A 22,132-nucleotide genomic window follows, 5' to 3' on the forward strand; every position below is an offset into this window, starting at 1 on the left:
AATAAATAATATGTATTAGAAATGCTAATTAAATTCATGAGGTATTTTTTGAACCCTGGCGCACATAAAAAATCTCACCCCACAAGCCCATAACCCCAAGCCCATGCCCGTTAGGTTTAGCCAGACCGGCCCATTAACTGGTTACCCGACCTAACCCGGACAGGCGGGGTTGGTAAGGTAAGAGTCGACCAAGAATGGTTGGTGTGATTGCGATCGAAAATGACAGCGACGACGAGAGAGAGAGATATGGTGGAGGAGTGGCCCCCAATTTCCCGCACCCGGGAGCTGTGGAGGTTCTTCTCCGTCTCGCGTCTCTCTATTTCTCTTCGCGCATTTGCCCTTCCTAGTTTCTGCAGTCTATAAAAGCTCCATTCCCCTGCGGCTTCCTCCGACCGAAGAAATGACAGCGACGACGAGAGAGAGAGATATGGTGGAGGAGTGGCCCCCAATTTCCCGCACCCGGGAGCTGTGGAGGTTCTTCTCCGTCCTCGCGTCTCTCTATTTCTCTTCGCGCATTTGCCCTTCCTAGTTTCTGCTGTCTATAAAAGCTCCATTCCCTTGTGTGGCTTCCTTCGACTGAGGGGGGAGAGAGAGAGAGTGAAAAATGAAAGTTATTGAGAAGATACGGGAGGCCGTGGATGGCGAGGGGAGGACGGTGTTCTCCTTTGAGTTCTTTCCACCGAAGACGGAGGAAGGAGTGGAGAATCTCTTCGAGCGGATGGATCGCATGGTCGCCCACAATCCTACATTTTGCGATATAACCTGGGGCGCCGGTGGCTCCACCGCCGATCTCACCTTAGAAATTGCCAACCGGATGCAAAATATAGTATGTGAATCCTTGCTTATTGTTGTTTTCCCTTCGCAGTTTGATCCGAGTAGTTTTAGTTCCTTTTCTTCTCCATCTCACTATCAATTGGTAAGCTTACGTGAAGTTTGCTAGATCTGTGGTTTTGTGCTCGTTTTTTGTTGGTGTGCTTCTTAGATCTGATGCTTTGTGAACGGGAAATCAAGGATTTTTTTGTTTGTTTCCTTAGAAGTTGGAGAGTGAGATCTCATGTTTTGCTTTCTTAGAAGTAGTGGATCTGGTCCTTCTACTTCCTTTTGCTGTTTGGTGCAGCAAATCCTTATTTAACTTGGATTTGATATTAACATCCAAATAATTTTCAGGATTTTAGGACTTACAGTTGGGAAATCAAGGATTTACTGTTTTTGCTCTATCTGGTTTCACTAAATCCTACTTGCATCCAAAAGGCCCTTGAGAGTTTTTGGCACACTTTTCCATTGTTATTTTTTGTGGGAGGAGCGAGCAGGGATTCTGTGGTGATTCGTACTCTCTGCACTGCAAAACTTACTTAGCATGCGCTCTTTAGAACAATTTGAGATTCGTGTTATTGAAAGCACCACCTGTCTTCTATTTAGCATATTGCGCTGCTGGTTTAAAATTTGTTTCATTGATACTGGGATGAATTGAACCATATTCTGAAGGTTTGTGGACTATGCTGGAACTTTAGAAGAAAATAACAAAGAGCAGACATCCATGGATGCATGTGACTGTATTTTAGATAAGACTTTAGACTGTTTGGTCTTCTTAGTATATCAATCTTTAAAGGTGTTTAGGAATTGCTTTCACTATAAGAGAAATTGCAAAACCAAAACTTGATAAAAGATATCGTAAAAACCCAAATAAAAGAGATTCTTTGTGTTGTAAAATAAGCACAACAACAGGAGCAAATATGGCAATTAAACTACTAAAGCAATAAATTGAATAAAAAAAAAAAGAAAATTAAGTTTAGGGATCTTACCACTGAGTATTGCATAAGTATATTTCCGGCCTCGGAGAACTTGTCTCAATGCAGAAGTTACTGGCGTTAACCATCTAGTTTAAAATGAGTTTTCCCACATTGTGTACTCGCTGGTGCAGAGAACATGAGCAACCTTATTTGTAAGAGAAATTTATCGTGAACAGTTCGTCACGGTGATCTTCGAGGCTAAAGAACCTGTATTGTGCTGCTGTCCTTTTCCGGAACTCTCGATCCCGATGTTACAACTCTACACCTTTCAAACATATTGCCAACTCATGGAAACCTCTCCCACTTCTAGTTGTCCGCACAAATAAGCAAAAACAGGAATGGAGAAAGGATAACTCTGTTGATCTCTGACTTGTGAAGTAATCACAGTTATAGAATATCCTTGCTGTTACATTATTGGAGAAATGGGCTTAGAATATGTATTTAAATGCATCCATCCTTAACACCCATTTGTTTGAGATAATATTCCAATGGATAAATATTCATATATGCAACAGTTCGACCTTGGATCTGAATGTGTTTTCTGACATTTTTGTTTTCTTGCAGATCTCTGTAGAAACAATGATGCATTTGACTTGTACAAACATGCCAGTTGAGAAGATTGACCATGCCCTGGATACTATCAAGAACAATGGAATTCAAAATGTTCTGGCACTTAGAGGAGATCCTCCTCATGGTCAAGACAAGTTTGTTCAAGTTGAGGGTGGATTTTCATGCGCTCTTGATTTGGTATACTTTCTCTCTATTCTCTTCAACTCCACTGAGCAGAGTTCTCCTAGAGGCTTAAATTGATGTATAAGGTGGACATTGGTTGATATTTTAGTTACTAATTTCTTGTCTCGCAACTATTTAGTATCAACCTTTGCATTTCATATCATTGATTTATGAAGTATTCTTATTTACTGCTGTTGCAAGCCATTGCTTTGTACTTTAAATCTTATGTTTTAAGCATTTCTGTTTTGAGTGCTTATTGTTTTTCAGGCCATTTTTTCTTCTTTGACATATTGGTTAAATTCTAAATGCCACAACAAACTTGCAGGTAAAGCACATTCGGGCAAAATATGGTGATTATTTTGGCATAACTGTTGCTGGTTATCCGGGTTAGTTACACATGTTCTATATACAACTAAAGTAGTTCGCATGATCCATACAATTGACATTGGCTTACTACGTAGTAGCATAGCTTTGTGTTTGAATTTCACTGACCATCTAGCTTACAACAAAATGGCAAACTTACAAAATAAAAATAGGTATTTTATGTGGCATTAAATTGTAACTGTGAAGCATATGCCGGCATTTGGTTTGGAATGGCTTTTAATTAAGAACATTTTATTGAAGTAAGTGATTTTATAATTTAATTTTAATAAATGAATTAATATAATCTAATGGAATTTTGAGGTACTTCCACTTTTTTTATCCTTGCAATTCTGGCTTATGGGACTAGTTTTTGTACTAAGAATGAAACTTCTTTGATCGCTATGGCCTCAACTCTTCTCTGCATCTAATTGGTTCCATTACAGAGGCACATCCTGATATGATCCAAGAAGGAGGTGCTACTTTGGAAGCTTACAGTAATGACCTTGCTTATTTAAAGAAAAAGGTATCCTCCGATACTTTATATATGACTTATTCTGCTTGGTGATTATGCGTGTTTATGACTTATTTAAAGAAGTTATCATGTTAGCAGTTACATTTTGTCAGCTTCATTTTCTGTAATCTATTTATAAATATACTTCCATGTCTTTTTTTTTCCCCTTCCCTTGGCATTTTAGTGATATTGTGCTGGATATTTTATGCTTGACAGGTGGATGCCGGTGCAGATCTGATAATCACTCAGTTATTTTACGATACTGACATTTTCCTCAAGTTTGTCAGTGACTGCCGTCAAATTGGGATAACTTGCCCAATTGTTCCAGGAATCATGCCTATAAATAACTACAAAGGCTTTTTGCGTATGACAGGATTTTGCAAGACGAAGGTAATATCTCCGTTTTTCTTTTGTGTGTGTAAGATGAAGGGTAGTCTTCTCTTTTGAACAAGAAAAAAAAATGCAAAGCATTAGACTTGTCTTGGGATTTCATTACAGAATTGTTTTGGGTTCTTGTTCATGTGTTTTGTTAGCATCTTCATCATCTTTGTAATTTATGTGGGTATTACCATCTTTTATATCCAAGTTCTGCTAACAATGCCGCTCCAATATGATTGAGGTTTCGTTTGGGACAGCTTTTTTTCCTGCTTCTTAAAGCAGCTTTCTAGTACAAAAATTAATATTTTGTGCTAAAAAGCCGCTTTTAGAAGCAATAATAAAGCTGTCCCAAACGACCCTGAATCACATCATTTGACCATTTTCTTACATGGTTATTTGCGTTCCTGATGTCCTCACTGTTCCATAATTTATTTGCTTATTCAGTTTGACCCTGAAAACACACTTCAGACCCAGACGAGCTACTAATTAGTTTTACAGAAATGCTACATTTATTTCTTGAGCGTACATTTTTATGAATTTATTGTTATGTGGCAGATTACTTCTGAGATTACTGCGGCTTTGGATCCAATTAAGGACAATGAAGAAGCTGTGAAGGCATATGGAATCCACTTAGGAACTGAGATGTGCAAGAAAATTTTAGCTCACGGGATCAAAACAGTGCATCTCTACACACTGAACATGGAAAAGTCAGCGCTAGCTATATTAATGGTATACAATTTTTGGGATTACTTATATTTGTATGGCTATGCGAGCATTATTTACATATTCATGTTTGCAGAATCTAGGATTAATTGAGGAGTCCAAGGTCACAAGGTCCTTGCCATGGAGACCTCCTGCAAATGTTTTTCGCGCTAAAGAAGATGTCCGACCAATCTTCTGGTATTGCTTTCAACATCTGAGCTCTTTAGAATGTGAATTTTATATTATATATATACTCTTAAGCAGCATCTGCACATATTTCATTTCATTTTCATGATGTTCCAGGGCTAATCGTCCTAAGAGTTACATTTTGAGGACTTCAGGTTGGGATCAGTACCCACGGGGGAGGTGGGGTGATTCTCAAAATCCATCATATGGAGCACTTACAGACCATCAGGTAGTGTATCCATACACATGCTATCTCAGGGGCTAATGTTGTTTTAGTGATAGGAACTTTTGCACTCATAGCATATTGAGATTTGGTTCTCTCATGTTCTGCTTTTAAACATTGATGTGCCACGTTTTATGAAGTTTGTTCTAATACTATTTGATATGATAAGACAGATATTTTTCCTTGAATGTTTTCATGTAACCTGACATATTTAAATATTTTCTTAAAAAAAATCATCTTACAATAGGATTTATGGATTTACGGGTGTAAACGAGTTGAGCCGAGTATCTTTTTTGTTTAGTTCTTGCTGACCTCGAGCTCAATTACAAAGCTCGAGCTCATTTGGAAAGCTCAAGTTGACTCGATTTATAGCTCGTTTTATTAATTTTAAATTTTAGTTTTTTTAGAAATTTTATTTTTTAAAATAAAAGTAATTTGAAAATATTAAAATATATTATATAATATTAATTTAATTAATTTTTAAATATATTTAAATTTGATCTAACTGCTCAATGAGGTTTCAAGCTGAGCCAGGCTGAGCTCGAGCTCGTTGCTCGATAAGCTCGACTCATAAGCTCGTTGGTGAGCTGACTTGGCTCACTTACGCCCCTAATACGATTAAATAGGAACCTAAAGTTAAAGTGACAGTTCCTTCTTGAATGTATTCTCTCTCTCTCTCTCTTGGCTGCAAGCTTCAGAGTAACAGCTAGAATAGTATGGTGAGACGGCAAAAAATATTTTTACTTGTTATATTTTAGATTTCATCTGTCATTTGAGTTTTTTTTTTTTCGTTTTCATGAAGGCCGTTTGAATTTATTATTATGTTAATGGTGATACTCTCTTTGTGGCCATTTGTTTTTATTTGGCCTTTGTTTCTGTGAGAAATGGCCTGTTAGGTGTTTCAACAGCTGTTTTCAGTTGCTTTCATTTTGTTCTGTACCACTAAACTTTAGAAGTTCATCTAACAGTTTATGCGTCCACGTACACGTGATAAGAAACTTCAAGAAGAATGGGCTATCCCAATTAAATCCATTGAAGATGTTCATGAGGTAGTTCTCAGCTTGTCCAGCTTCTTCTTCTTCTAAATAAAAAATTAGTATATATGGTCTTATTTGTTGTGTTTTGTAGAGGTTTATGAACTACTGCCTGGGCAAACTTAGGAGCAGTCCATGGTCTGATCTAGATGGACTTCAACCAGAAACAAAGATAATAGATGAACAGTTGAGTCAAATTAACTTGAAAGGTTTTCTTACCATCAACAGTCAACCTGCAGTCAATGGTGTGAAATCTGGCTCCCCTACTGTTGGTAAGTGCAGTGTGTCTGTTGTTTTAATTTTTGTTTCCTCTATCTTTTGTTGTTTTATGATAAATCTAGAATTTTTTATTTTCTCTGGTAACATTTAATTTTTCAACTTTAATGGGTTTTTACTGATTTTTAAGCATTAAGTAATCTAACTAGATTTAGCATGTAATAGTAGTTTTTCTCACATCAATTACTAATTTCTCATAGCTCAAAGAGTTTTTGTGCTCACTGAGATTTGCTGGTGATATTAGCGGGATTAGGATTCGAAGTGAGAGGAGGTATCATGCTTTATCCTAAATTTAGGTGGGCATCATTTTCTTTACATAGCAGTAAGAGAACTTCCGAGTGAAACTTCCATATCATAAATAGCTACAATAGTATTTATCCTGGTGGTGGGCAAGCACAGTTGGGAACCCCCATCTCGGATTCGAATCCCCTCTACTACGGCCTCGCCTTTTCAGTGGAGCAAAGCAAGTGTGGACTCGATGCTGGTGGGTGTCCTCGCTAGGTTTCACCGAGGGATTAGTTACGCTGCTAAGCACTCTCTTTGGAGTGAGAATAAGTAGATACCTCCGTTCAAAAAATATATATATTTATCCCAAACTTAGTGGGGCCGAGGTCTACCTTCCAACAAGCTTCGATTCCATTACTTATTACTGATAAGTGACGGAGTACTCTAGGATCTTGAATTATGAAGAAACTTTATCTAACATCTTAATTAGTGACATTACTCTAATTACTCATCTAATATTATTATTTCTAAGTTGTGCTTCCTAATTTTGACATGTATCCATCAAAATATTCTAATTTCTATCTTTCTCAATTTAGATATGAATTATATTTTTACTACCCTAAACACTTATACATATAACATCGCTATTTAATTATGATTTTATAAAATTAATCTTTGATTCTCCATAATGTTTTTATGATCAAATAATTACTCCTGATGCACTTCTTAATTGTAATCATCTATATTCTTCATTTCTTTATGACAAATTCAAGATACTAACTTATTACACCTAGATCTTATTTTATTTTAATTATCTTCACTGTTAGTGATTCATAAACACTCGGTAGACTTGCTAGTTTTTGTCCTAATATCTGTTGCTTGACAGGATGGGGTGGTCCTGGGGGCTATGTTTACCAGAAGGCCTATATTGAATTTTTTTGCTCAGTAGAGAAGCTAAGCCAGCTTGTTGAAAACTGTAAAGCACTTCCTTCGGTCACTTACATTGCTGTGAACAAAGAGGGACTTCGTCTCTCCAATGTGGGTCCTAATGCAGTGAACGCGGTGACCTGGGGTGTTTTCCCAGCAAAGGAAATTATTCAACCGACTGTTGTTGATCCTGCTAGCTTTATGGTGTGGAAGGATGAGGCATTTGAAATCTGGACAAGAGGATGGGCTTGCTTGTTCCCTGAGGCTGATCCATCAAGGGCACTATTGGAGGAGGTAAGAGTATATGAGTAAAAAAGAAATTGTCTTTTAATCGAATTCAATTTTCATTTTTTTTAGGAATGGGGTATTCACCCTCTAGGGGTGTCAATATTGGACCCGACCAAAAATCCGACCCGAAAATTTCGGGTTTGGTTTGACCCGAACCCGACTTGTTTAAAAAATCGGGTCGGTTCGGGTTAGCCCTTTGACCCGAAATTGGCCCTTTTTATCCGAAAATCCGTTTTGACCCGGCAACCCAAGATTGACCCGTTTTTATTCGAAAAGTTTAGATTGACCCATTTTTTGACAAAAAAATTAGCAGTTTTTTGTTGGCACCAGGTCATTCGGGTCGGGTTGATCCGAACCTGAAGCGGGTTGGATCCGAAAAAACAACCCATTTGTAAAAATGGGTCGGGTTCGGGTTGACCCGAATAATGTCGGGTCAGTTTCTGGTTCGACCCGAACCCGACCCGTGACCCGAAATTGACACCCCTACCACCCGTTGCCACCCCCAAAATGGCACTTGGCGGCGTGACTAATCCTCTGCTGATCTAGAAGAGGCACCTATTCTAGAAACCTTCTGGCCTGCACTTGATTTAGCCCCACTTAAGAACGGTTGTTGCTTGAGGGGAATCAAACACTGGTTGGGGGGTTCCTAGTCGTACTCGCCGACCAATCAAGCTAAAGCAACGGTTGGTAATTTGACTTTTAATCCCAAAGAAAATCATAAACTTTCATGTTTTGTGCAGGTTCAAAGAAGTTACTACTTAGTCAGCCTGGTTGACAATGATTTTATCCATGGTGATGTGTTTGCTGCATTCAAAGACATCTAAGGTTGTTCTCCAACTTGAGAGCCTTATGCTCTTTCTACCTCAGTAATTCTTATCCCCGAGCTGACAAAAGCTGCGAAATTGGGATGTTATGTTGTATTCTTTTCCTTCTTTTTTTTGCTATATTTGCTTACATTTATGACTGCATGGATTTTATTATATATTAGACATGATGCTTTTTATACGCCAAAAGATAGAGCTGTAACACGGCTTGTTTAGTAGTTTGTGGAAGAAAATACATTGTGAGGAATAATGTATTTGATAGATTTTATTAATTGGCTAAATGCAGTGAGAAATTCATACTGATGATTTCATTTTTATGTTTAAACTAAGGCTTTATTCGGAATAATTTTCTAACTTCTTGTTAAAGCAATTTTTTAACACAAAAATTGCTTTAAGAAGCAGTACGTAAGCCGTGCCAAATGAAACCTAAATAAAAATAAATTTGTTATTGATAGAAGTTTTATTAATTAGCAAATAAATGAGCTCTAATAATATATTCATAAAATTTATAACCCTAATATTGCTTTGGACCCAAACCCATGAACAAGAGGGTGTTAATTGTTAAGTACCTAAAATCCCCAGCCTCAACACAAGCAAAACACCAAAATAGAAGAAAAGAAGCCGGTGAAAAATAGAAAAACCCTTTTCTTTTGCTGTTTGATTTTGCTTTTGGTGGAGCCATCTTTCTGCTTTTGAAGCTTAGAGCTTTATCATTTGCATTTTATTCCATGCCCCTTCATATTTTAATACTGTTTTTAAGGGTACATTGGTGTTTTATAGAGTTGGTGTTTCATATAAAAGTAAGGGTGTAAAGGAGTTAGGCTTCGTTTGGACGGCTTTTTTATTGTTTTTTAAAACGGAGTTTTAGTACAAATTTTTTTTATTTTTGTATTAAAGCTCCGTTTTAGAAAGCAGTGAAAAAGCCGTCCCAAACTAAGCCTTAGTTGAGCTTAAAGTACATGTAATTTATTTTGAGATAGAGAAAATGATTAAAAAAAGGGAAATTATAGAAAATAAATAAAAAAATACTTAATATAAAAATAAGATATAATTTTTTAATATTTTTAATAATTTTATACTTAAAATATATTATGAATATGAATGCTAATATATTTCAACTATATTTTATATTAATATTTTTTAAAACGAATTAACTCACAAATTAAAATGTCAAGTTGGGACTCAATTTAACTCATTAGCTCATTGAGCTCAACTCACAAACTATTCATCCAGTCAAACCTGAGCTCGCTCACAGTATAGCTTAACCACTCACACCCTTATAGAAGAGTATTTATTTTTTTTTAATAAAAAATTAAAAAATTGTCAACTTTTCTTTCTTTCTCTCTCGCTTTATTAGTTCAAACAAATTGGAAATTTCTGGGCTATGATTTGAACAAATAAGCAATTTTCTTTTGTTAAATTAGCCCAAGATTCTAAAATCATACATAAAGATTACACTTTTTAAGTAACTTACTCTTAAATTGTGCCATTAGTAGTAGTAACCAATTGCTAAAACTCGGATGCAGAGAAGTGCCTCTATGACCAAATACTATTCATCATTAATACACAATAAGATAATTATACATACATACACAATCAAATTTATATGATTCGGTTTAAATCAACCTTATTTGAACAAGAAATGAAAAGAATCTAATCAATTAAAATATCCAGATCCCGAGTCTGCTCACTCAAGCAAATAAGAAAATTCTCGAATATAAGGTTTCAATTGTCCTAAAAAAATTGCTTTAAAAAATAATAAAATAATAATTCCAGTCGAAGTTTAAGATTGCCTTACAACACTTAATATTTTTTTTTTAAACAAAACTAATATATTAAGATAAAGGCAAAATACAACCCAAAAGAGGGTTCAGTAATCGGCCGAGGCTCCCAGCATCCCCGAAGCTTCGCACGGACCATCCATTAAGGTGAAGACAGCTCCCCATATCCAACTAACTCTATGAACAACACCAAAGGTTGCCACCAACGCGATAACAAGGACACGAGCCTCAACCACATTAGTGCCCCATAAACCAGCGCACCACCCAAGCGACCAAATGACCAGAAAGCCAATCCCGCAAAAATAAAGGGAAAAAATACAGTATATATAAAAATTATCTTCTTCTCCGGCCCCTTCCACGAAGTCTCCCACGAGAAGCAACCTAGCTAACAGGTCTATCACAAACCAGAGTAAAATCGTTTCCAGGATCAGAACGGAGAAACCAAGCCACAATCCGAAAAGTCGGATTCATATTCAAATTCAGACAACCCATGTAGCCAATCCACATGGTTCCTAATATCGAATCCAAAATTATCACCCAAACGATTGACCATAGTATGCGTGTCGACCAAATTTACAGGGACGTCAACAAAATTATTAGAACACGCTGAATTTCCATTCATTTTATCCACCCGCACACACTCAGCATTATTGTCCACAGTCACAGTCGGTTTACAGGAAACCTCGACACCAGGCGACGGAGCTGCCAAATCATCAATCACAGCCACAACAGGGTAACTATCCACAACATTTCTAATATTAACACCAACAGGAGTAATAAAGGGAGCCGAAACCACCCCAACCTCATTACCATGTAAAACATCACCCCCAACCAATCAAAAGAAGCCATCGGAATAGGGGACCCCATAGCATCAGGAGAACAAACCGGAGATTCAACAAAGGGCAAGGCATCAACCTCCGCAGCATTAATAGCAATATCACAATTCAAAACCTGTAGAGCCGAAGGAACTTCACCATTTACCACATTATTATCACATAGAGGGACAAAGTTAACAACCGGGATAGAAGAAACAACAGGGATACCAAAATTCACTAAGGGATTAGAAACAGAGTCCACCGGCAGTGGAGCCGAGACCACAATCGGACGTAAATTAGGAAATAACTTAGAACATTCCGACTTCTTATGACCCACAGCCTTACAATGATGACAGAAGTTGGGCACACCTTCAAAAACAACTCTTTGAACATACTCAAGTTTCTCCGAACCCAACCAAACAGATTCAGGATAGGTTTTAGAAATATCAATTTCAACAAGAATACGTGCAACTGAGGGACGCGAGCCAACAGCCGTGGCATTGTCGGTTTGAATCGGGCGACCAAAAATAGAACCTAACCCAAAGAGAATACAAGAAGAAAAAAGGTGAGGACGCAAACTCGGAAAGGAAATCCATACAGGGACGATCGGCGACTCCTCCGAAAGGTCCAAGAGAGGCGACTACTTAATAACTTTCATGAAACAGCCATAAACGAAGTAGGAACGATGAGCAAAAATCCTACCATAGTCAAGATCATTTGAAAGCTTGATCAGAATATTTGACCGATCCAACAAAGTAACAAAGTAATAGAAAAATCACCGGAAAATATAAATCCATGTGACATCATCTAATGATTTATTTTATATTTTTAGAATAATCATTTCCTAATGAATAAGAATCCATGCAAAAGCCAATAAATCATGTATCAATAAAAATAATAATCAACCACAAAATCTAATTATAAAACTAATGTATAAGAGAAATGACCTACATAATATAAATGGGTTAATACAAATTATATTAATATTATTACATTCAAAGACATCAGATTAGACATATTTGTAATCACTTTCTTACTGTTTTTTAAAATGATTTTTTAGTACACAAATTTTAACTTTTCAACTAAAAAATTATTTTAAAAAGCAATATGAAAACCGTCCCAAATGAAGCCTAAGTAATTAGACTATTTGTGTGAGTTATATCTAATAAGCTCAATATAAAGTTTTGACTCAAATACACAAGCTAATCCAATTTGATTTAGTAACATCAAAGTTACAATTATGTCTACACAAGAAATAGGTGATTATTGGACCCCATAGCATCAGGAGAATAAACCGGAGATTCAACAAATGGCAAGGCATCAACCTCCGCAGCATTAATAGCAATATCACAATTCAAAACCCGTAGAGCCGAAGGAACTTCACCATTTACCACATTATTATCACATAGAGGGACAGAGTTAATAACCGGGATAGAAGAAACAACAGGGATACCAAAATTCACTAAGGGATTAGAAACAGAGTCCACCGGCAGTGGAGCCTAGACCACAACCGGACGTAAATTAGGAAATAACTTAGAACATTGCCTCTTACACCTTAGCTAGAATTCCACTATTCTGAGCCTAACGCACAAACTTTCTCCTTGATGATGAAGAAAACCGAGACAATGTCATCATTAATGGGCGACAACCCAATGTACTCTTCTACACTAAGTACAACTCCAAACTAAATAAAAAATAAAGCTTTTTAAGCCTTACTTGAGACAAAATAAGGAAAAAGAAATACAAGACTTTGCAATGTTTGCTATGAAAGAATTTAACATGTAGAAACTCAAAATAAAATCTGAAAGGAAACATTGTAAGTTTCCTTGTACAATTCCTTGGCAAATGATGGAACCTTGAAGAACTCAAGGTTGGGAGGACGAGTTTCAGATTTCAAGAATTTTGCTTAAGGTTCTAAACAATCCAAATGTTGAGGACATTATAGAAAAAATAGAAAACTAATTCTGGAAATCTTTTAGTTGTTGGAAAAGCATTTAGAGGTTAATTTACACAATTGAAAATCTCCTCAAATGCTCAAAAAAGAGCCGTTAGGTGTCTAAGAGGAAGCAGCAACTTATCGAGTTCAGTGGGTGTTATCGGGTCGAAAGAAAATAGGATAAATAGGTTCAGGTTGTTACCAGACCTGCTTCAGTTTATAAACACCGGGACAGCTTGGACTCCCACATTTTGGGCTGGTTGCATGCAGATTATAGTGGCAGCATTTGTAAATATTGGAAAGATTTTAAAGTTAGTGATATTTTATGAAATTTGAACATAAGCAGCTGAAGTAAATTTTAGAATTTTAATTAAAACAAAAATAAATTTTTTTATAAACCGGCTGGTTCTTTTCAACCCGGACCATTTTAACGGTTCACCGGTTGAACCGCCGGTTCAATCCGGTTTGATTCGGTCCACTACAGAGCCGGTTCTAAAGCTGGATCAGACCGGTTCACGGTTGAACCGACCGGTCCGGTCCGATTTTCAAAATAGTGCTGTTGCATCTCATTCATAATATAATAGAATTTTTAGAATTTTCAAATAATGAAGATAACATAAGATAAGTAAATGATTACATGCCAACTAATGTTCATATCTGTAAAATAAACAATCAATAAAAATAAGCTAACAAGCAAACCCATATTATATTTATGCCATTAGTTGCTTTACCATCTTTGACAAATGGCTATATGAAACTAAGGATTTGTTTGGGGAAGCTTTCTAGCTGTTTTATTCGTACCGCGTCTACAATTCTATTTGGCTATTTCTTTCTTGTAATTTTTTTGTTATCTTTCATATTTTTATGTAATGAAAAACTAATGTTACAATCAAACTTGCTAATATATGATAGCTATAAAAATAATTGCTCAATTTTTTTTAGAATATATTTATAATATTTACACTTGCTTTTAAAAGAACGTGATGATTTATTATTTTTTTTCTCGCAATAATTTTACAATCACATTTATAAAATACCACAGCAATTCCAAATAGACCCCAAGTAAAAGTGTCTATATGTCCCAAAAAATCACCTTGACCTGGCATGAATCTTGAGACATTTTTGAATTGGAAACTTTTAAATTAAGTTTGAGACTATCCAAAATCCAATATTAGCAAACATACAGTCAAATTAAATGTCATGACAAGACGAACCCAATGACATGAAAATTAGTCTAATCCAAGTTCAAATGGGATTGAATCAAGAGACTGAAGCATATATTGAAGCTTTAAAGCATAATAGAGTAACCAAATAATCTCCAAATATTGCATGCTTATCTTTGAATTGAACGGCTCAATAAACTTTGCATAGTTGTTGAAAAAGAAGAAAAGAGAAAAATTTGATGAATATGAAGATTGGTTTAGAGGAGGAAAAGCTGACGAAGATGAAGATTGGTTAGTAGGAGGAGAAGTCGATGAAGATGGCGAACCCCGCCGGGGGCAGTACCTCCTTAGACCCCCGCTAGGGGCCGAGGCGCTGCCCCCTCGGACCCCCTCTAGGGGGCGATGCCCCATCAGACTCTGGCATATTCCCTAAGTGTAAAGAAAAAAAATTATAATTCATTGTTTCTTCATCGGCTTCTCCTCATTCAAATTAATCTTCATCTTTGTCGGCTTCTCCTCCTCCTTCAAATTAATCTTCATCTTCATCGGCTTTTCCTCCTCTAAACAATTCTTCATCTTCATTGAATTTTTCTAGTTTATTCTTTCTCAACAGCTATGACAAGTTTGTTGAGCTAAAATAAAAAAAAATGATGCTTTTGCGGTATTTCATTTAAAAAAAAAAAAGAGCGCCACTTTTCAGCCGTAAAATTTGAACATAAACTTTCTAGGTCAGGTTGGTCCAGCTGGCAAAGAAAAAAACTAAATAAGAAATAGCAATGAATATCTAAGTGTACTTACAGTACATGTGTCGAGATTTTATTGGAGTCCGCTACGTCCCGACTCTGCACATAATAATTTCTCTAGCCATGAAGGGATAGGGCGACTATGGCTACTCTTATCTCTGTTTTTTAGTTGATTAAATCAGATTAATTTTCAAAACTGTCTGTTTTAAAAAATTTGCCATTCAAATCTGCAAATGCCTCACTTCGTCAAATATATTCCAATAAGCTAAAAGTTAAATATAACGAGAGGGCTTTTTCTTTTTTATCTCTTCAGGAAGGATTTGCTTCAGATGTGTGAATGTTTTCGAATTGCCTATAAAAAGTCGAGGAAGCAATTAGTATTTTCATTCTCAACTCTCTATCTTTAGTTGGCAATGGAATTCTCTCGGAGAATAGTTCCAGCTCTTATCCTTCTCTTCCTCCTCCCAACTTTAGGTCAGCCTCTCTCTCTCTCTCTCTCTCTCTCTCTCTCTCTCTCTCTCTCTCTCCATGAATATTACCATTATTATTTGATGTAATCATCTACAGCAATATTAAAAATTACTGTCTTTATTGTTAAAATTTCAACCAATGAAGATGTTATCCAATATTATCAAAAAATGCAAAATAGATTGATAAAATTGTAATGATTTTTAATTTTCCTATCATAATGGAATACATGATTTCACTTTGAATTATATCATCTTTTTTATTTATATTAGTCTATTATACAAAGAAAATTTTGCCCCCCCTAAGATGAAAGGCTGGTTCCGCCCCTGGATGTAATCATCTATAGTAATATGAAAAATTGCTGTCTTTACATATTAAAATTTCAATCTTTTAATAAATTTTCAAAAGAGAGAGTCAAATTATATTATTTTTATTAAAATGTCTCTGATTAATTATAAACTAATATGATGAAATGATCTGATGTTTTCTACGTACTGAATGGTGCAGGGATGATGGATAATACAGCATGTGAACATAAACGGTTTGAATTACATGGATGCACCTTCAATGATTGCCAAAGTTTTTGCCAGCAAAAAACGTATCCTAAGTCGATCTGCAGTAGGAATCATGCAGATTGCATTTGCTATATTGGCGACTGTGTAGTTTCACGTTAGCTGTGATTATTTAAAAAGATATCTTCTTCCTTGTCGTTTATTATCGTATATGCTTTTATGTTGTTTCCTTGTATTGTGTGGAGGGTAGATTTCATAAATCTCTGAAATGGAGTGTATAATTTTCCCTATTTTTTCTTTAGTTTTCCCTTTTTTATTTTTATGATGTTTATCACCAACAATCAGGGGCGGATCCAGCTTCTTTTTTCAGGGTGAGCAAAAAAAAAATTTATGGGGGATGGGCAAAGATGCTTAGGATTGATTAAATGAGGGCAAAAAAATTTTTTGAGAGGGGGCAAAATACCCAAAATACCCAAAATATTCCAAAATATCTCTCTAAAATTTTTAAAAAAAAAATTTGAGGGGGGGCATTTGCCCCCCCTCAACTCAATGGGGATCTGCCCATGCCAACAATAAAGAAAAATAAGGCTTTTGCAGTATTTATTTTTGGGAAAAATTGAGGGCAGAGCCCATTTACATTAATCAGGAACTAGTCACATGTGTAAGAGGCAAAAGAGAAACAAAATTACAATAAAGAGCCAAAAAAAAAAAAAACCAAAAGCGACTATGTGAAAGAGCTAACGCATACAAAAATCATAGAAACTCAAAGGAGAGATAGAACTGTCTAACCCGAGGTTAGACAGGCTCAGCCAAAATGAATTGCCGAAGGAAAAAATGTCCCCTGGTTGCGAAAATGATAGCAACTGCAGTATCAAGGAAGATCAAAAAGTTGTCGTCCAAGGGGAGAAGGGCAATTCAAACATCATCGCCCACCGAAAACTGAACCCACAAGCCAATTGGATCAGAAAAAGGCAGCATATTGTTGCAAAACAGCCAAGATACCGATAGGGACTCCACCAAAAATTTAGTCAAAATCATTGCAGCGAGTCTAACAGGATTTCAGAATTTCTCCATTTACAAATTTTCAAGAAAACAGCTCTACGAATCATGTGACAAACCATGATAATAGAAGCTTGAGAGTTACCAAACTTCCCCTCATTTCTTTCTTTCCAAATCATATAAACAAAGCAACAAGCCAGGAGAGGTAATATAACGGTCGGACCTTAACATTAGCCACAGATATGTTATCAAACACTTTGAGTAAATTAGGCCTAAGCAAATGGCTTTTAAGAGAAGACAACAAATTCATAATGATAGTAAAGGTAAAATCACACTTAAAAAATAAATGGGTAGAAGATTCAGCACAAGAATTGCATAGAACACATTGCTGATTAACAGAAATCTCCATATGAATGAGATTGTCTGTAGTTTTTAGGCCATTAGAGATCGCCATCCAATAGTAGGTAGAGAAACATAAAGCATGTCTTTTGTGCGAAACAAAGTGATGCCAATTAACCGTGGAAAGCTGCTTATAAAAGTAATTTATAAACTTGTTGAGACCCGAGGCTTTACCATCACTCCAGAATAAGTTAATCGAATTATCTACAGGAAATAGATTCAGGATATCAAGAGCAGCAGAGCGGTAATTAAGGGGTATCGCCCACCCATCTTCTTTTAATAAAACATCAATAGAGACATTAAGGGGAAAAAGCCCCTATAGATGTGATAACCCACTCCTCAATCCTTTTACCACCGATCCAATAATCCCAATAAAGAGATATTGGAAAGTATGACAAACATTAAAGTTGAACATCTCTCTAGCAATAGTCGCATGATTACACAGTGACTTCCAAAAATGAGTTGCTTTTGAAGGGGGGGTTTCCATGGAGAAATGTACTTAGACAAAAGCCAATTGGACAGGAAATTCCTATTGTTATAAATCCTGACAATAAGAGCACAATGATAGCTGAAATGAAGAGCTTGCAAAGAAGGGAGTTTGCAAATATTTTTCCAAGAAACCATATGCAATTTTCTAATGGAAGTGTCACCAAAGTAAAAGAATTTAGCACAAAGTTTATTAATTTGTTTCATAATAGATTTTGGTAAAATCGAGCCTCTAATCAACTAAGCAATGGTATTCCAAATAGTAAAGCAAAGGTACTGTAACCGCCCGACAAAAGATAAAGATTTTGCTCTCTATCCAGATAGTTTGTGGCAAATAACTTCCATCAAACCCGAGAAATCGGCAACTTTAAGATTGTATGGAGATATAGGAATACCTAGATAGTTAATGAACTTAGAGGGAATTGGGTTTTTAAGAGTGACACAAATGGCAACAGCATTAATGCACTTAATGTAAAGGACAGTGGCTGCAGAGAAAATATCCAAAATTTGAACCAGAGTTTTGCAGCTATCAACATCAAATGAGAAGATCATGCATATAAAAGATGATAAATGTGAATATCATCCACCTGGGGAACTTGAAATCTAGCATCTTCATCCAAAAGGCATGAGAAAAGCATCCATGACCACACTGAAAAGTAAAAGACTTAAAGAGCAACCTTGTCTAATACCAACATAAGAGGGAAAGTATCCTTATAAAGCACCATCAATACAAAGAGAAAACATGGCATCATTAATCGAGGCTTCCACCCATTTTATAAACAAGCTAGGGAATCCCTTTTGCAAAAGCCTATCATAAATAAATTCTCTAGAGACACTATCAAAGGCGTTTTTAATGTCAAGCTTGGCACACATGATTCTATATTTGGAGGAAATTCTGGAGTGAAATAATAATTCTTTAACAAGAATAATATTATCAGTGGAGACTCTGTTTTGAATAAACCCAGTATTATTCCTTTTATTAATAATTGACATAATGGGTTTGAGGCGGGTAGCCAAAATTTTTGCAATGATTTTGTAGATTGTGTTGCATAGTGAGATAGGCCTGAAATCTGATAAAGAAGAAGCGTGAATGTTCTTAGGAATGAGAGTGACAGCAATATTCTTAACAATCCAAGGCATATAAGCACTGTGGAAGAATGTCTTGAAAGCTTTGAAAATGGTAGGGCCAGTGATAAGCCATGTTCTCTTATAAAAGTTAAAGTTGAAACCATCTGGTCCAAGAGCAGAGCAAGAGGCTCCAGAGAAAATCACCTTCTTAATTTCTTGATCAGTGATGGGCATAGTAAGATTATCAACAAGATTAGACAAAATATAGTTCCCCCGAGGAAATAAATTGATATCAACAGACTGATGAGGTTGGGGATTATAAAGGGTTTGGACATGGTTGATGGTGGCCTAAACAAAATCTATATAAGAAGAAGAGGCAGTTGACATGGTGAGAGATAGAGAGGTTTTTTTGTAATTCCTCCTGATCTGAATTTTAGAGAAGAGAAACTTTAAATCATCTTCACCATGAGACATCAATTTCGTTGTTGCCCTTTGCATAACCCAAGAAGTCCAATTAGAAGTGGCAAACACAAGTTGGTTACTGACATTTTTTAAGGCAAGCGAGATATCTGGATTGTTACAATCCCTACACTGCATATTAAATAAATATGCTTGCTTTTGATGAAGAGTATCCAAGTGCCTCCCCAACAAATCGGAATTAGCCCTATTATTCCCCTTGATGGAAAGCTTCAAATGCTTAAGCTTATTACAGAAATCGACCAAAGGATGACCATTAGACTTAGCAAAGAAGATGGACATCAGGGCCAACCAAAATTGATCAATTTTTGCCTAATAGTTCTTATAAAGAAATCTATGAGGGGAAGAAGTCTTTCCCCAGGATGAAGCATAATAGGATTGTGATCAGAGCAAGAAGGGCTTTTAATCACATAGTCAGAGTTGGGAAAGGAAGCAAACCAATCATCATTAACCAGCATACGATCAAGCTTGATATGAATAGGCTTATCCAGCCTCTGATTAAACTAAGTATAAGGATTTCCAACATAAGCAAGTTCTTTAAGCTTCATATTGAATATAGTAGCATTGAAATCATGAAGATGACTTTGAATTAAAGCATTACCCCCAAGCTTGTTGGTCAGAAATCTACAGTTGTTGAAATCCCCCATTAAAATCCAAGGGTAATCCTCCAACGGGTCAATAGAGTTAATATACTCCCATAGCACTTTCCTCTCTTCATGATTATTGGAGGCATAGATAACATATAAGAGAAAAGGCTTAGAAGACCAAAAAACAACCATACTAGAGATCATCTGATAAGAGATGAAAGAGGGATTGAAGGTAATCCTGTCACGAGTCCATTTAATCCATATTCTACCTGAATTGGAGCAATGAAAATTGTTACAACTATCTTTCTAGTCAAAAACCAAGAGTTTGTTGAAGAAAAGAGGATCAGACAAAGCTGAGAGGTGAATCTTGTTCTCCATAATACATAACATATCAAGCCTCAAAGATTGGGATAGTCTCTTGTAGCAGAAAACCTTATCAGAGTAGGAAAATCCTCTAATACTCCAAGCTGTAATAGATGGACTTATCATTTATTTTTTTTGCATTTGGGGGCTTTTTCACTCTCTCACTAGAGGATTTTGTTTGTGCAGATGTGGCGATTTTGCTAGATGAGTTGTCTTGAAACTCACCATTAGACAATGAGGAAGTATCTGAGGAGAGCGTGTCTTGCTCTATGTTACAATTTTGGAGAACATTAAATTTATTTTTAGAGGATTCTATTGTGGAAATCAATGAAACAGTAGGCACCTCCTCATCCTTCCCCAGAGTTAAATCAGTGGGGGAGTTAAGGTTTGAGATGGTGGGGCTGCTATGGAGGGGTTGAACCTCGAGGTCTGATATAAAGCTTATGGAGGTCGTTGTTGTGGGAGGTTTGGAAGAAGAACAGGGATTGGATGGAGGATTATTTGTGGAAGTCGGGTGGATGGTTGGGGAGTTCAAAATAACTTGAGGCGGAGTGAAGGTGGTGGAGGAATGGGAAGGAGTGATAGATGAGCTCTGAGTGAGGTTAGTATTAAGATGGGTGGAAGGAGGAATTTTGTTGGGTGAGTTAATAGCTTAAGGGGTTAGGAGATGGGAAGAGTGAGGCAAGTTAATGCCTTTAGGTGTTGGGGCGCGAGATTGGAACCTGTTCTGAGGCTAACGGGAGAAGATGCGCCCACAGGTAGGAAGCTCGAAAGGGTTAGGATTTGATGGACAAGCTGATGTGGAATGTGCTAAAGAATTACAATGAAAACACAAGTTCGATTTCCATTCATATTGCACCTTAAGGTGAATCACTTTTTCTTCCAGGGATATAGGTATGAAATCTAGAAATTTTGAAGTCCGAGACACTTAAATGCAAATACGGGCATAAGTCAATCTGGTTTTGGCAGCAATTAGAGCATCAACCACTATAGGGATATATGAACGGAAGAAAAATTCTCCCTAATTGGTTGAAAAAGAGGAGACCATTTTTGGAAGACAACCGAAATGGATTACCAAAGAAATACCAAGCCCCTTTCAACCAAACCATGTCGACGTCTTCCGCATTAGAGAATTTGAACAGGAAAAAATCATCACTGAGAGCTATGAGTTGAAAAGTACCTTTGACTTTTCCAATCTCTTTTTGCCGCAGAGAGAAGAGATTCGTAGTAAGGCCTCTTACCAAGAGAGTATCCAACCAGACAAAGGTCCCATTCGGGAGCAACCGCAGCTATCTTTTACTTGTTGAAAGGCACTATCTCTTCAGGAGTATACAAGAAGGAGATAGGAAGGGAGGAGGAGGTGGTTTCGGGTGTGGCCACAATATTAGACCAAAGCCGGTCTAAAACTGAAGGAATGGGTGAAGGTGTGGATAAAGGTAGATTAGGGAAGTCGTGAGAGGAAAGGGGGGATCCATGAGGGGAAGAGGGAGATTTGACCGTAATGAAAAGATTTGTAGCTATTCCAAAATCACTACAAGACCACTATAACTGTTTTCCACAGCAAAGGTTTTCTATAGCGATTTTGAAACCACTAAGAGAGACTGAAGTGCTAGTTCTAGCAGCCATTAAATTTGTCATAATTTTGAAACTGATGAGGAAGAGAGATGAAGCTCAACTTGATTACTCGTCAAACATCTCAAGCGCGGAAGGCAGAAGCACGAGCGCAGAAGCGGCAACTCGAGAGCGGAAGCAAAAGCTCAGGCGTGGTCACATGGAACGAAACCTTGAACATAGAAGCTTGATCAGAGCATGCAGAGAGCCTTATACCTCGCAAGCTCGCATTCATCGCGAGGAGCTTGGCTCGTCGGCCAAATCG

The 22,132-nt window shown here is 36.7% G+C and overlaps 1 protein-coding gene across 2 annotated transcripts; it reads left to right on the plus strand.

Moving 5' to 3' along the window:
* Nucleotides 1-279: 279 nt before the first annotated feature.
* On the plus strand, nt 280-8,765 carry LOC110101118 (methylenetetrahydrofolate reductase 1). 2 transcript variants are annotated; one of them, XM_020828900.2, is made up of 13 exons: nt 280-394; nt 579-826; nt 2,355-2,537; nt 2,848-2,908; nt 3,329-3,408; nt 3,613-3,786; nt 4,330-4,503; nt 4,574-4,674; nt 4,780-4,891; nt 5,854-5,934; nt 6,014-6,191; nt 7,307-7,641; nt 8,376-8,765. In XM_020828900.2, the coding sequence occupies exons 2-13, from the start codon at nt 605-607 to the stop codon at nt 8,457-8,459; spliced, it is 1,785 nt and encodes a 594-aa protein (XP_020684559.1). In that variant the 5' UTR covers nt 280-394; nt 579-604; the 3' UTR covers nt 8,460-8,765. The 2 variants fall into 2 exon arrangements, with proteins under 2 accessions (XP_020684559.1, XP_020684557.1); XM_020828898.2 differs by lacking the exon at nt 280-394 and having other exon boundaries at nt 455-826.
* The last annotated feature ends 13,367 nt before the right edge of the window (nt 8,766-22,132 follow it).

This window comes from Dendrobium catenatum, unplaced genomic scaffold, assembly GCF_001605985.2.
Source record: "Dendrobium catenatum unplaced genomic scaffold, ASM160598v2 fragScaff_scaffold_1122, whole genome shotgun sequence".
In the NCBI taxonomy this organism is placed as follows: Eukaryota; Viridiplantae; Streptophyta; class Magnoliopsida; order Asparagales; family Orchidaceae; genus Dendrobium; species Dendrobium catenatum.

Coding starts and splice junctions, on each gene's coding strand:
- LOC110101118 (XM_020828900.2), top strand. CDS start 605: ATGAAAGTTATTGAGAAGATACGGGAGGCCGTGGATGGCGAGGGGAGG. Junction 4,675..4,779: donor GATGTCCGACCAATCTTCTG/GTATTGCTTTCA, acceptor ATGATGTTCCAG/GGCTAATCGTCCTAAGAGTT. Junction 4,892..5,853: donor GAGCACTTACAGACCATCAG/GTAGTGTATCCA, acceptor TTCATCTAACAG/TTTATGCGTCCACGTACACG.